The sequence below is a fragment of the Notolepis coatsorum genome (genome assembly GCF_963971535.1).
Source record: "Notolepis coatsorum genome assembly, chromosome: 5".
Taxonomy (NCBI): Eukaryota; Metazoa; Chordata; class Actinopteri; order Aulopiformes; family Paralepididae; genus Notolepis; species Notolepis coatsorum.
Window position 1 is genome coordinate 150644379 of NC_140169.1, and position 16523 is coordinate 150660901.

Consider the following 16523-nt stretch of genomic DNA (forward strand, 5'->3'; position numbering starts at 1 on the left):
TCGCTGGTGACGCGTCGGGCCAACGCAGTAGGGGGCAGCTGGCAAACCATGCTGCCCGGTCTGCGCTACGTTCAATGTGTTGGTGTTGAAAGCAGTCCTTCTGGTCCACAAATGGTGTTGATCAGGACGGACGATACGACGTCAGTGTCGTGTATCGACAGACAGGGAGGAGTACGCTCCCCCTGTCTGCACCAGGCGGCGGGCGGCTGGCTATGGGCGTCCTCCATCTGCGCGGCCTGAGGGCTCCCCACATCCCCGGCAGGGAGAATGTGGGTGCAGGTGTACTGTCGCGGGGCGGTCCTCATCCTGACGGGTGAGGATTACGTCTGGACATAGCCAGGCAGGTCTGGGACCGATGCCGTGTCGCCAGGGATTCTTCCCCATACATCTGTTAGGTCAGTTGTTGGGATGGGTACGTTGAGGGGCGCAGGTTCTTGATCCTGATGGTGTTACCATCCGGAATGCGCATGCTCCCTCCACTGTCGCGCTTACGCGGGCAGATGACGTATGTTCCAAGTGTGGTGTAAGGCGGGGGGCCGGGACTCAGTCTCCTGCCCCCTGGATGCTGTCCTTAGTTACCTCCAGTCTCTCCTTGATAGACTGTCGGCTTCGACGGTGAGGGTATATGCAGCAGCTATATCCTCCTATCATGAGGGGTTGAGGGGATGTCTTGTTCAGCCACCCTCTTGTGAAGCGTTTCCTGCTTGGCGCTCGACGTGTTAAGCCGGTGCACCGCTCCTGGGCTCCGACTTGGGATCTTCAACTGGTCCTCGGTCGGTTGTCCTTGGCCCCGTTTGAGCCGCTCGAGCAGGCGCCGTTGGAACAGCTGTCGTTCAAGACCGCGCTCTTGCTGGCCGTCACCTCCGCTGACGCGTGGGTGTGCTTTGTGCTCTCTCGGTACGCCCAGAGTGCCTGTCTTTCGTTCCGATTGCGGTGCCACTCTGCGGCCTAATCCTGCCTTCGTGCCTGTAAATATCCGGAGTTCTTCCGCTCCAGGGATATTGTGGTTCAGGCGTTTCATCCGCCTCCTCACGGTGGTGAGTTAGATGCGGGCCTTCACCTGTCATGTCCGGTCCGTGCTTTGGGAATTGCCTCAGCCGTACTCAGGACCTTGGGGTCACCGTTCAGCTTTTTGTCTGTCACGGTGGTTCTCATGCCGGTAAGGCACTATCGAACAGCGCCTGTCCCATTGGTTGTGCGAGGGCATTGCCCTCTGCTACACGTTGGCTGGGCAGGATCCCCCTGGGGGCGTCAGGGCGCACTCCGATCGTGGGGTGGCTGCCTCTGCCGCTCTCCTGGGTGGGGCCTCGGTGGAGGACATCTGTGCTGCAGCTTCATGGTCCTCCCCGGGCCCCTTTGTAAGGTTTTGCCTCATGGACATGACCGGGGGTTCTGTCTCCCAGGCGGTTCTGGGGTCTGTGGCCTTCCCTGCTTCCCGTCCTTTGGTAGGGTAGCAGGAGTGTGTGGGTTGGGCCACAGTGTGTTGAGTCACACGTGGTTCCGCCTGTGCGGTGTGTTCAAGGGGTTCTGGTTCCCTCTTGTTCGCATTCAGGTGGAGTTGACTGCGCCCCCCCTTCACTAGGAAGGATGGGGTGACAGGGCTCCCCGCACCCCTTGATGTGGGCTTACGGGTCCTCAGGGGGTACATCTGCCGGGTCTCGCGTCCACTCTAACCCATATCTCAATAGGCTAGAGCGGGACGCGATAGCCATACGATATATAACGATAGGTTATGTATATAACCTAGTTATATTAGTATTGGCTGAGCGTCCCGCTCTACGCGGCCCTGAGTTCCCTTTTGAGGGATCTTTTGCTGGAACGAGATTTGGCGGGGAAGAGTGTTTGGTGACCAGAGTCATGGTTATATAGGCTACGCCTCCATAGGGGCGGGGCCCTCAGGTGGGGTGCATTTAGTTGTTCGTGGGGTACATTAGGTACCATAGGAGATAAGGGGTATCTCAATAGGCTAGAGCGGGACGCTCAGCCAATACTAATATAACTAGGTTATATACATAACCTATCGTTCTGGGTGAGCAGACTTAAAACAAGTAGGTATATTACTGTTCTGAGTGAGCAGACTTAAAACAAGTAGGTATATTACTGTTCTGGGTGAGCAGACTGTCACATAGCAATGTCACAAGACAATATAGAATAAGCTGGAACGGGCTGTATGTGAAAACCAGGCCGTCCAGTAGTGCTTTTAAAGCACCGGTCCCAGGCAGGTAAAGAAAATAACACAAGGCGTTGTTCCAAATAGTAAATGATATTTATTATAGCGGGGATTTAAACCCACTGTTCCCAAAGGGGAAATAATATTTATTATCGTGGGGATTGAAACCCACAGCACAAACACAAAGGGCAAAAGGTAATGGGAGAACAAACAAAGTGAGGTTGGAGAATACTAAATATATATATATAATACCATATGATATAACATAATATAAGATATAGTATAATTCCGATAGTTATATATATATGGATACTTACTTCCAAGCAGGAAGGCAAATGGCTCTAAGGCCCACAACACAATACATATATATACGGCTACTGGTAAGTCCACACACAGTGGCAAACATAAGCACAAGGTAAGTCCACACACAGTGGTCAATCAATGGCAACCTCACGAAACTCTGTTCAGTAGCAACTGACAGAGTGAGGCGCCCCGATGTTGTGTCATCTCCACTCTATTAACCACCCATCTCCACTGCCTGTTCCAAGGTGCACCAATCAGATGCAACCAATCCAATCAGGGAGATGAGTGGCATCTGTGAATAGAAACAGAAATTAGGAGATGACACAACACCACACATAACAGACAACACAAATTATATACTAACCTGATGTTCAGATGGTGTCATAAATACAGGAATAATGATAATGCTCAACCCACGTACCCATGTACGTCACACAGACTTAAAACAAGTAGGTATATTACTGTTCTGGGTGAGCAGACTTAAAACAAGTAGGTATATTACTGTTCTGGGTGAGTGAGCAGACTTAAAACAAGTAGGTATATTACTGTTCTGGGTGAGCAGACTTAAAACAAGTAGGTATATTACTGTTCTGGGTGAGTGAGCAGACTTAAAACAAGTAGGTATATTACTGTTCTGGGTGAGCAGACTTAAAACAAGTAGGTATATTACTGTTCTAGGTGAGCAGACTTAAAACAAGTAGGTATATTACTGTTCTGGGTGAGCAGACTTAAAACAAGTAGGTATATTACTGTTCTGGGTGAGCAGATGTAAAACAAGTAGGTATATTACTGTTCTAGGGTGAGTGAGCAGACTTAAAACAAGTAGGTATATTACTGTTCTAGGTGAGCAGACTTAAAACAAGTAGGTATATTACTGTTCTGGGTGAGCAGACTTAAAACAAGTAGGTATATTACTGTTCTGAGTGAGCAGACTTAAAACAAGTAGGTATACTACTGTTCTGAGTGAGCAGACTTTGTGAGACTGGGGTCTGGAGCACAGCCCAATTGCTGAATACACAGGAGAGGAGATAGGAGCGGTTTCAAGGGTGTTTAATGAAATGAGCAACACAGGAATTGGGGGGAATAGAACGGGGTTATGTTCTGTCTTGTGGCTGCCGTGGCGGCAGCGAGCGAGCAAGCGGTCCTTGTGCTTGTCTTGGGAGCTGTTGGGCTGCAGCGGGTGAGCAAGTGTCCAGGCAGGGACGGCAGTCCTTTGGGGCACAGGAGAGAACAGGTTAGAGTAGGCAATACAAGGATGGAATCCAGCAGAGCTTTAGGCAGAGACGTCGTACCTGGGTAGTGGTAATTAATACCACGACGGCTTCTGGTCAGCGTCGAGGAGTAGAAGTAGGCACCTCATCAGGGGAGGATAGGGTGCAGCTGTGAAGAGTGAGGTGCCTGACCGCGTGTGAATTAGGGGGATGGAGTGCAGCTGGGCTAGGTGGCGTGAAGTGGAGTGATGCTGGACGTATAAGGGTAAATGGAGGGGTGGATGGAGAAGGAGAGGATGAGGAGGAGTGTGTAGTGGATGGAGAGGGGGATGAAGAGGAGCGTGTGTAGAACGTGAGGGGAAAAGGAGGGGGAGTGAAGTATGCCCGTGCTGTGATTATGACAGACTTAAAACAAGTAGGTATATTACTGTTCTGGGTGAACAGACTTAAAACAAGTAGGTATATTTGCCGCTAATTTGCAAAAACTGGAGAGATGCCGAGCCTCGCTTTATATATAAGCTGATACTGAAAATGTAGTATTCAGAATCTGTATCAACAATGAAAAGCATGATATCCCTGTTCTAGATGCTGTACGCCTGAGGATCAAGGTATAGATAATCCATATGTGCATGCCATGGCATGTGGCAGTGATAGCTCGCTAAGCAGGCTGTTTTGATAATCCGCGTGGTTCCACCTGTCTGTCCTCTCAAGCCTTAGTTATCAGCCTTATAAAATGTGAAACCTCATTTTCCAGATGGATACAAAATGGATACAGATGTTCAAATGAAATGAAACCAGCTTGAGACGACGATGGAGGAACCGTTTGGTCAAGAGGTTCTGTCTACTAAGCAACGTTGTGGTCTTGAGTTTAATAATACAAGAAAATACCTCTCTCACCCCACCCTCAGAGTGCTCGAGATATCGAAGCTAAGATGAGGAACGAAACCCGACTGAAGCTGTTCACTTTGGACCCTGACACACAGGTCAGTATGTTCTGTAAAGTAACAGTGAAACACCCTGACACACAGGTCAATGTGTACTCCTACCGACCAGTAGGTGTCGCTATTGCAACAACCAGGACTCTCACCCCACGACGACCGACCAAAGCCGGAGGTACCGCTCCCGGGAATGGAACCCGGATCTCTGCGGTGGTACAGTAGGCGAGCGCTTATAGAGACCTCTGCCACTACCCAGACTCCCCAGATGTCTGTCAATTCGCACAAGGCATGTTGGCCAATAGCCACCTCCTTCCCAAATCTGTCTTTTCAATTCCCGGAAAATAGTTTGGCAGCTGAGGAATCCAAATTCACGGATGAAATTCTCGATTTCACTGCAGGTGGCCGGCAAAAAGATACTCACTTTCATTCTCTGATCCCTTCTCCAGATAGCAGGAACGAAACCTCACACGACCTCGCCGTAACCTAACTCTCTCTCTCTCTCTCTCTCTCTCTCTCTCTCTCTCTCTCTATCTCTCTCTCTCTCTCTCTCTCCCTCTTTCTCTCCCCCCCCCACCGCCCTCCTCAGAGGCTGGACTTGTCGGGCATCGAGCCGGACATCAAGCAGTTCGAGGAGAAGTTCGGGAAGCGGATTCTGGTGAACTGCAACGACCTCTCGTTCAACCTGCAGAGCTGCGTGGCGGAGAACGAGGAGGGCCCGACGACAAACGTAAGAGGGGTGTAAAGTACTCGAGTAATTGTACTTCGTTACAATACTTAAGCACTGTTTTTGGGGGATTTGTACTTTGCTTGAGTATTATTAGGTTTGTATACTTGTACTTTTACTCAATTACATTTCAGAGAAAAAAACTTTTTACTCCTTACATTTAAAATGCAGACCTACAAAGTACAAATCTATATATATTTGTTTCTCTGGCCGAACTAACGTTAATTAGTTTATTTAAAAACAGCCAATCAAATCCCCATCAATGGAAAATGAACCCGCCCATACCCATGCTGATTGGTCCTTGTGCAAGACTAGCAAGCGGGGATCTTTGATTAAACACCTGCTATATCAGAAGAATAGACAGTCAGAGTGACGAGCTACAGAAGATGGCCACAAACGATAGTAAGAGTGATGAAGAGGACAAAATGGAACATTTCATTCCCCCTGGAATAAAAAAAGGTTTTTACTTTTACTTTACTCACGTGTGTTTTTAGCCGGGCGGCTGGGTGGCGTCAACATGTTAGGCAACCAACTTGCGTCTAGCCACGCCCCCGCGGCGACGCGGCTCAGCCGCGGAGCTCTGCCGCGGCATTATGCAGCCGTAATCCCCCCTCTTTTAACATCAACGGTTAGCTCAACTCGTTCGCCGCCTTGCTGTGGAACCTGCGGTGCGTTGGTGACAAGTTCGAATCCCTTCAATTTATATATATTTTTTTTTACGTGCATTCTTTCGCCGGTTAAGTGCATTGTTTCGGAGTTGGTTAAGGTTAGGGTTAAGTTTAGGCATTGTTTCGGAGTTGGTTAAGGTTAGGGTTAAGTTTAGGCATTGTTTCGGAGTTGGTTAAGGTTAGGGTTAAGTTTAGGCATTGTTTCGGAGTTGGTTAAGGTTAGGGTTAAGTTTAGGCATTGTTTCGGAGTTGGTTAAGGTTAGGGTTAAGTTTAGGCATTGTTTCGGAGTTGGTTAATGTTAGAGTTTGTCGCAGAGCATGGCAATAGAATGCAGCCTATTTCCGCACTGCCGCTCTCTCGCGCTGCCGCGGTCACATGGGCGTCGTGGCCAATCAGAGAAACGCTGAACGCAAGTTGGTTGCCTAAAATGTTGACGCGGCTGGGTGGCGCAGCGGTCTAAGCACTCGTCACCAACGCAAGAGACACCGGTATCGAATCCGGCTGTCGGCGTTGCCTCCGGCTTGGCCGGCCGTGATACTGACTCAATTGGCAGAATCAGCGGGAGGGGAGTCTATGGGTGGTAGTCTGGTCGTTGTAAACAGCGACTCCTATAGGTCGGTCAGGGTGCCTGCACAGCAAAGAAGGGATATGATGAAGGTAGTGTGACCTCCCACGCGTTACACTTCACCAATGAGAGTCCGCACTGGCAGGTGAAAAAGAGGTTGCTGGCTGTCTCCTATGTATCGGAGGAAGCATCTGATAGACTTCAGGACTCGCCTAGACCGACCAGTGGGGGGCACATGCAAGCAACGACCAGGAAGGGGAGGGGGGAATTGGCATAACGACTAAATTGGGATGGGAGAAAATCAGAGAAAAACAGGAGAAAAAGTGGATACAAAAAAAAATGTGTGTTTTTAGCCAGATACTTTTACTTGAGTACTATTTTGAGACGGTACCCATACTTTCAATTAAGTATAATTTCTTGGTACTTTTTACACCCCTGCGTAAGACACGCCTTGTTTTCGTGGAGGGGGGGGTGCAGACGGGATAAGAGGGAGACGCCTTGATGCCTTGCGGGCGTTGGCCTTTGTGGAAGAAATGACCTCGCTTGGACCATAGTTGTTGTCATAAGTATATTAGTTTACAACCCAGGAGAATCGGCTTGAGAGACCAGACGAAACCGCTGGCCGGGGGGGGGGGGGGTCTCGTAACGGGCTTCCCGAGACATCGGAAACGTAGACCTTTATAGTCAGAAGAGGGGTTGTGCCCAGGTGCTGATAGGAAAGATTGGATTTGGAGCAGTCGAGGGGAGGAGGGGTGACGGGATGGTGAGCTAGGAGGGGGAGGAGGGGGGTAGACAATGGGGAACGTGTGTTTGACAGCCTTCCACCACACCTTGCTCAAGGGTACTTTGACCGTAGTTATCGAGAAACTAGTTCCTAGTTTTTAATTCATGCGATTACATCGATCAATATCTGAAATAAAGAAAGAAGAAAATAAAGAAAATACTAAACTTCATACTGTCTTTTAAGATTATGCTACTAAGGAGTCTACCTTGCCTATACTACTACCAGTACCTACTATGCTAATATGTCTATACTGTACTACAGTCGTCTGGTAATCCCGAGGTTCCCGGTTCGATTCCCGCTCCTCCCGGGCAGCGTGTCGAAGTGTCCTTCAGTTCAGTTCAGTTCAGAGTTTTTATTTGCCACATGAAATCATACAATCAGAGTTTCTTCATTACACAATCATGAATATCATTCCATGGACAAAAGGAGCAGGAAGAAGAATAAATCTTATAGTTACCTGCCCCTTATTCCTAAACTAAACAAGTATTTACTTAATGGTCGGCGTACAACTTAATTTACACAAATAATAATTCATTCCTTGAGCAAGACACTTAACCCCTAATTGCTCCTGATGAGCATGTTGGCACCTTGTGTAGTGAAAGGGTTAACCGTCTGTAGTGTGATAGTGTGACTGTACTCTGCCCCCCCCCCCCCCCCCCCACTAGTTTACCCCTCCCCCTGCGTAGCTTTGTGACACGCATCGCTGCTTTTTCATGCTAGCAGAATGCAGAATCTTTTCACAGCTGGCTTGTTTTTCCTCATTTGGTTCAATGGAGTTGTACCTTCCTGCTGACCTGTCGTACAGAACCTTCCTGCTGACCTGTTGTACAGAACCTTCCTGCTGACTTGTTGTACAGAACCTTCCTGCTGACTTGTTGTACAGAACCTTCCTGCTGACTTGTCGTACAGAACCTTCCTGCTGACTTGTTGTACAGAACGTTCCTGCTGACCTGTCGTACAGAACATTCCTGCTGACCTGTTGTACAGAACCTTCCTGCTGACTTGTTGTACAGAACCTTCCTGCTGACTTGTCGTACAGAACCTTCCAGCTGACTTGTTGTACAGAACCTTCCTGCTGACTTGTTGTACAGAACCTTCCTGCTGACTTGTTGTACAGAACCTTCCTGCAGCGGAGTTTGGGTTGTCATGGTAACCAGGCCTGGGTAGCTGGTTTCCTGCCGTCAGGTCAGCGGATGGGAGGCGGCCTTTTCACCTGTCACAGACTCTACGTGCTCCGTTACCACGGAGACGCTGTGACATCATCACACGACACAAACACAGCCCTGCCCGGCTCTGGGGGCGATGGGACATTATTATAACTCGATTGAATTGAAACAGATAGAATACAATACAATACTGTACAACTACTATCCTCTCCATCGCCAGCAGGTCTTATTGAACCATGTGCACGGTTCAGTACGGATACGTGTACTGTTACACCCCTACTGGCTTTCATGCTAATATGTAGTGTGCACTGTAACACTCAAGTTCAACACTATTTCACTGACCTTTAGCTGCCAGAGTTGTACCCTTCCTGCTGACTACAGAATTTGTAAGTCGCTTTGGATAAAAGCATCAGCTAAACGTATGTATGTATGTATGTATGAGTAAATGTAGTGTACTGTACTGTACTTGACCCACACCTCCCCCACTGGAGCTGCTCTGTGGCCAGCTGTAGCTGTGTAGTCGAGTCACTAAATCTCCAGTCCGAGTCTCGAGTCCCCAGTGTTCGAGTCCGAGTCGAGTCCCCATTGAGTCCAAGTCATCAAGGTTGAGTCCACTCCACTCTGACAGTCAAAGAGCTGACGTACAAATAAAAAAGGTCTACATTAAACAGAAATTTACATAAATGACACAGCGGTCACCGTTTCAAAGGGAGTTTATTTACACAATAGCCAAACACTATGCACTAGCCATCAATATCTTATCCCAAATTATTAGGGCCTATTACTAAATAAATAAAAAATAAATAACTGTATTTATCAATTAACAAGTCCGAGTCCGAATGCAGTCAATGCTCGAGTCCAAATGTAAGAGCAAAATGGCCGCCCTGTGAATAATGGTCAATGGTACTGAGAGCTGAACACTATAAACGGTGCATTTATATTGTAGCTTTTATCCAAAGCGCTTTACAATTTGTTCCTCACATTCACCCATTCACTCACACATTCACACACCGACGGTGGAGGTGACCGTGCAAGGTGCCGACCTGCTCATCGGGAGCAACTAGGGGTTAAGTGTCTTGCTCCAGGACACTTCGACACGCTGCCCGGGAGGAGCGGGAATCGAACCAGGAACCTCTGGATTACCAGACCACTGCTCTACCTCCCGAGCCACTGTCGCCCCCACTAGCATTAGCCAACAGGAACAGGACATGGGTCTGTTTTAGAATGTTTATGTTGTCGAGATGTAGTTGAAAACATTGAAACTTTTAGCGAAAGAACGTCACGTCCTTCTAACCAGTTCCCAGTATATTTACCTAGCGGCAGCGGCGACCAACGCTTGTGAGCGCTTCCTGCGAGTGCTTCTGAGTAGGGATGTGCATGACTGTTCTACTGTTCTTAACTCTTTGACTGCCACGCTGTTTTTCCATCTGTACTCCCTGGTGCCAGCGTTTTTTTTTTTTTTTTTTTCAATTTTCACGATGTTTGCAGACCCATCGTATATTCTATATTATAGCTATGGAGACAATAGTATGGCTCATTTGAAAGCAAATATGTATACTCCCAACAGGGGAAAAAAACTTTTAGTTATACATACCTTCGTTCCTGCGCTATCCCATGCAAGAAATCGTCCCGTTTCAAAATAATCCAGTTCCGTTTCCTGGAACGCGAAACGCGGGATATGACATGTTTTGTGCACATATGCGCATTTCATGCGGGTTGCTCGCCTGCCACCTATATTATTTCCAGGTCTAAGGTAACATGACCATAGTAGAATGATTCTCAAACCATGAGGGGGGGGGGCAGAATCGTTTTCTGACGCTGGGATCATTACAAAGGCATGTTTTGTGATGGGGTTCGGTAAAATAGACGTTACCTTTGTCAGCAGGTCCACCAGAACCCTGTCCACTCTTTGCTCCGAAGTGTCTTGGGGTCAGAACGATAAATAACCTTAGTTGGCCCTGGCAGCGCCCGACAGAGAAGATGTCCTGCGCGCCGCCTCACCTCTGGTTGTGCCTCCCTCCCAGCGCCGCCTCACGCTCTGGTTGTGCCTCCCCACCAGGTGGAGCCCTTCTACGTCACCCTGTCGCTGTTCGACATCCAGAACAACAGGAAGATCTCGGCCGACTTCCATGTGGACCTCAACCACCCGTCCGTCAGGGGCCTGGTGGCCAATCCCCACGCCCAGCACATGAACGGGGGCGGGGACTCGCACCACGCCGGGCAGCGGTTGGTCCACGGCGTGCCGGAGTCGGCCATGCAGTATCCAAGACAGGTGAGGGGGGGGGCGGATGATGGGGGTGATGGGATGAGGGGAGGAGGGGGTGATGGGGAGGAGGGGATGATGGGGGTGAGGGGAGGAGGGGGTGAGGGGATGAATGAATGAAAACTTTATTTAACAGATTGCAGAATGGGTACAGTACAGTACGGCTCAATACAATTGTTAAGGGGATGCAGACCAGAGAAAGACTTTCGTCTTGTTTACATCAGGGTCCCCCATTTTCAATTCATAGTGACATTTATGACATACACAACATACATGACATTTATGACATAGGGACATACATGACATACAGGTATTTAGTACTGTTACATTTGTGACATATACGATATGCAAATATACAGTACTGTTACCCATAGATGATGATGGGGAGGAGGGGGTGACAGGATGAGGGGGTGATGGGGGTAACATAGATTACCTCTGCAGTATGAAATAATCATAATAAAAAGTTGATAACAAAAGAAACACATATATATATATATATATGCCAGCAGTCTCTAGAGTGAAGCCAACTCTCTTATATTGATGTTTTGACTCATGAACTGGGAAAAAAAGAACGTGTTGCTATAAAAATTAATGGGACTCTATGGGTGATTCATGTGAAACTCGCACCATTTCCACAAACTGTGTTTGTTCACCTGCTGTTCAACTCATTTAGCTGAACTACTGGTAACAGAACATGTGTACTTTGTCCCCTAAAGATATGCTGCACGGTTTGTTCAACTTGGTGCAAGAAAAGAAAGAAATTGAAAGAATTTTGAAAAAAAAAATAGAAAAAAAATAGAAATTGTGGGGAATATTTGAGATTTCTTCATGATAGTAGTTCAAGAGGTAGAGAGATAACATCTGGAGATAGAGATAACATCTGTAACATCATCTTGTTAAATGTATAGTCCGTAATGCCATCAAACAGCAACCTTTAGGCAAAAGACACACACAGTCACTCCTTGCACAAACACTGTCATCCATGCACACGCACGCACACACACACACACACACACGCACGTACACATACTTCTCCATCCGTGACTCTCTACCTTGTGACTCTCAATGTACCATTGGTCTTTTGCACGCAGACATGACATATATAAATATAAAAAAACAAATGTCTTAATGGAACCTGTTTTCTCTCCACAGGGGGTGTTCTCTGTGACCTGTCCCCATCCGGACATCTTCCTGGTGGCTCGCGTGGAGAAGGTGCTTCAGGGGAGCATCGCACACTGCGCCGAGCCCTACATGAAGAGCTCCGACTCCGCCAAGGTAGGTGTCGGGGGAGTGGTATCTCAAATCACATCAAATCAAATGTATTTGTAAGGCCCGACAACACACGTTAATGTCCCCATGGGCCGGACACGTCTCCTTGAAACAAGTCAAGAAGAAACATCACAATAAGTCAAGAACAAAACAAAAACACCATAAAGTCCAAAAAAATCTAAAATAAATGCAACACTCCCAGACATACCCCACGCGAAGGTAAGGAAAAACTCACTAAAGCCTAGCAATAGGAAAAAATGCACCACAGGCAATGTGGAGGAGAGAAACCTTAGAAGGGCCGTTCAAGGGGCGATCTCCCTTCTTAGATGTCGGTGATTTTTTTTTTATTTGATTTGATATTTTTTATTTTCGTGTCTTACATACAGATGTATGCCCAGCCCATATGGGCTTACAAGACACATAACAATAAGTATATAATAATATACTTTACCAATTTCTTAACAAATGACATAGACCAAGATGGCCATACAAAAAAATACAAGAAAATACAATAAAACGTAATATAACACAAGCTGTACTCAATGTAAATAAACAGAAAAGCAAGGTGAATTCAAATACAATTATATAGGATACAGTGTGTTTTGTCTCAGGTGCCATGCCTTCTCCAAAAATCCTGCAAAACCGAAGATGTCCTCCACAAAAAAACAACTCAACATACAGCTCTCAGACTGCCAAAACAAATCTGGGTTTACAATTTGAATTTTTTCAAATAAAGCCCTCCTCAAAGTGGTGTACAAAGGGCAATAAAAAACAAAATGATATTCATCCTCCACCACTCCCAGATCACACAGAACACACAACCGCTCCTCCTCAGGTTTACCCTGGAATCTACCCACTTCCACAGCCACAGCTGTCGGTGATAGTAGTGTTGCAGTAAAACAGGTGAACAGTTGGCAAGCATGCACTCATAAGCGTAGTGAAACACAGATGAGTGCATGCAATAGCAACTGAACATTTTGAAAGATTAAAGATAGAGCTGATAGCAATAGCACCTGAACATTTTGAAAGATTAAAGATAGAGCTGATAGCAATAGCAACTGAACATTTTGAAAGATTAAAGATAGAGCTGATAGCAATAGCACCTGAACATTTTGAAAGATTAAAGATAGAGCTGATAGCAATAGCACCTGAACATTTTGAAAGATTAAAGATAGAGCTGATAGCGATAGCAACAGAACATTTTGAAAGATTAAAGATAGAGCTGATAGCAATAGCACCTGAATATTTTGAAAGATTAAAGATAGAGCTGATAGCGATAGCAACTGAACATTTTGAAAGATTAAAGATAGAGCTGATAGCGATAGCAACTGAACATTTTGAGAGATTAAAGATAGAGCTGATAGCGATAGCAACTGTACATTTTGGAAGATTAAAGATAGAGCTGATAGCAACTGAACATTTTGAGAGATTAAAGATAGAGCTGATAGCGGATCTCTTTGAGGCAAAGGGGGCGGCGCAAAGAGGGTCGCAACCTCCCGCTCCTGCTGGTCGATGGCGATAACGAGGAGCGTATGAGAGCATTCCAAGGTGTTATGTTACCGAGTATATATTGATATATTGTAATATGAAAGAACGCGATATCTATATCGCAAAGATATGTTTTTTATAATTATTTAAATACTAATACATGAGACGCACACACACGTCCAAGGCAGCCCATGCCTCCTCTCTCAGCAGAGCTCCATAAGTTTATTCAGCAGATGGATCCACATGATGGATGGTTCTGGTTCTAAGAGCCGGTCAGCTGCACTGACACTCCGCTCACCAACATTGGCTTTGGCTGCAACACCAGGTCCAGTTAGGACCACAGGGCTGCGGGCAGTACAGACGTGTGTGTGTGTGTGCACGTGTGTGTGCGTGTGATCATAATCATAATAACCTTAAATCTGTGCATGTGTTAAGGTTGGCAGCATTGTGTTTTCTCTCTCTCTCTCTCTCTCTCTCTCTCTCTCTCTCTCTCTCTCTCTCTCTCTCTCTCTCTCTCTCTCTCTCTCTCTGTCTCTGTCTCTGTCTCTGTCTCTCTCTGTCTCTCTCTCACTCTGTCTCTCTCTATCTCTCTCTCTCTCTGTCTCTGTCTGTATCTCTCTCTCTCTCACTCTGTCTCTCTCTATCTCTCTGTCTCTCTCTCTTTGTCTCTGTCTCTCTCTCTCACTCTGTCTCTCTCTCTGTCTCTCTCTCACTCTGTCTCTCTCTCTGTCTCTCTCTCTCTAACTCTGTCTATCTCTCTGTCTCTCTCTCTCTCTCACTCTCACTCTCTCCTCTCTATCTCTCTGTCTCTCTCACTCACTCAATTCAATTCAATTCAAATGGGCTTTATTGACATGGGAAACATACGTTTACATTGCCAAAGCCAAACAAAACAAAACAATCAAACAGAGAAATCAAAAGAAATCAGTACATTATAGAAGGAATTTCTTATACAGTCTTTATGGTGGTTGCATTCCGTTGGATGTCCATTTCTTGTCACAGCAGCTCACAAATCTGGCTGCTGTGTTTGCACATTCTTGTATTTCTCCCAGTAGGTTTCAAGTTCAAGTTTCAAGTTTCTTTAATAGTTGTCATACAGAAGTACAGAATACTTTCATACAAAATGCTTCTTACTGTTACGCTCCAGAGACTGTGCTAGACAAGATAGTATCAAATAACATAGTATAGCATGTAATTTAGAAGAAGAAAATGAGGTCACAGTGTTCGGTATAGACATATGTACAATGTTCTGAGTTACCATATAATATACAATACTATGCAGTGTACTAATGTACAGTACTATATAGTGCAAAGCAGAAATGGGATGAGGTACAATTTAGGTACAATTTACAGTAAGGTGTACGAGTTGTAGTGCAATCCTTCATCAATAAATATAAAGTGTGGGGAGTGGGTGCTACAGTGTGTTTGTTTAAAGTGGGTGTGTGCTATAAAGTGTGTGGAGTGGGTGCTACAGTGTGTTTGTTTAAAGTGAGTGTGTGCGTGTGGATGTGTGTGCTATGTGCGTTTGGTGGTTGTTGTTGTGTAGTGTTCATTGTTCGTTTAGCAGCCTGATGGCCTGGGGATAGAAGCTTCTTCTGAGTCTTTCTGTGCTCGCCTTGAGACTCCGGTATCGCTTGCCTGACCGCAGCAGTTCAAAGAGGCAGTTGTTCGGGTGACTGGAGTCTTTAATGATTCTCTTAGCCTTGCCCTTGCAACGCTTGTTGTAAATGTTCTGGAGGGTGGGGAGCCCCCCTCCAATTGTGCGTTCGGCTGAACGTGTCACTCTTTGTAGTCTGCTTCGGTCTTGTGCAGTGCTATTCCCAAACCAGGAGGTGATGTTGCCGGTCAAGATGCTCTCTATTGTACATGAGTAGAAGTTCTTAAGGATCTTCTGACTGACTTGGAACTTCCTTAGGCGCCTGAGGAAGTAGAGGCGTTGTCGTGCCTTCTTCACAACACTGTCAATGTGTGTGGTCCATGTCAAGTCCTCGGATATGTAGGCTCCGAGGTACTTAAAGCTGTTGACTCTCTCAACCGGTGCCCCGTCGATGCTGAGGGGGCTGTAGTCCTTGACCCCCGACCTCCTGAAGTCCACAATCATCTCTTTTGTTTTGCTGACGTTCAGGGAGAGGCTGTTTTCCTGGCACCATCCCGCCAGGACCTTGACCTCTTCCAGGTAGGCCCTCTCGTCGTTGGCAGAGATCAGGCCCACCACCACTGTGTCGTCAGCAAATTTGATGATTGTATTGCTACTCCGCTGAGCCACACAGTCGTGTGTGTACAGGGAGTAGAGGAGGGGACTCAGAACACAGCCCTGGGGGGCCCCTATGTTGAGGGTGATGGATGAGGAGGTGCAGTTGCCTGCTCTCACCACCTGGGGTCTGCCAGTCAGGAAGTCCAAGACCCACTGGCAGAGGTCATAGTTCAAGCCCAGGTCCCTGAGCTTGGCTATGAGTATGGAGGGGACTATGGTATTGAATGCCGAGCTGTAGTCGATGAATAGCATTCTCACATAGTTCCCCTGCCTCTTGTCCAGGTGTGATGCTGCTGTGTGCAGCACATGGGCTATGGCGTCCTCCGTGGACCTGTTGGGGCGGTATGCAAATTGCAGGGGGTCCATGTTGATGGGGAGGGAGGAGCAGATGTAGCCCTTTACTAGCTTCTCAAAGCACTTCATGGCTATGGAGGTGAGAGCTACAGGGCGGTAGTCGTTGAGGCAAGCAGGCTTGGATTTTTTGGGTACAGGGATAATAGTGGACTTCTTCAGGCAGGTGGGGATGACAGCCTGTTCTAAGGACAGGTTAAATATGTCAGTGAATACTGGGGCCAGTTGGTCGGCACAGACTTTTAGGACGCGGCCGGGGATGCCGTCCGGACCTGCTGCCTTCCTGATATTCACTTTTTTAAAGGTCCGCCTCACCTCATGCTCTGTTACCCTGAACACTGCGCCTCCATCAGCAGCCGACACCCCCC

The 16523-nt window shown here is 47.1% G+C and overlaps 1 protein-coding gene across 2 annotated transcripts in view; it reads left to right on the top strand.

Moving 5' to 3' along the window:
* The window catches only part of LOC311229007 (dedicator of cytokinesis protein 9-like), a 502654-nt gene that overhangs the window by 326096 nt on the left and 160035 nt on the right, over positions 1 to 16523 (top strand). For both annotated transcript variants that reach the window (XM_084314997.1, XM_084314998.1), the window contains exons 10-13: positions 4593 to 4667; positions 5209 to 5349; positions 10590 to 10802; positions 11946 to 12068. In XM_084314997.1, the coding sequence (XP_084171123.1) occupies positions 4593 to 4667; positions 5209 to 5349; positions 10590 to 10802; positions 11946 to 12068 (552 nt within the window). The remainder of the gene's footprint in view (positions 1 to 4592; positions 4668 to 5208; positions 5350 to 10589; positions 10803 to 11945; positions 12069 to 16523) is intronic.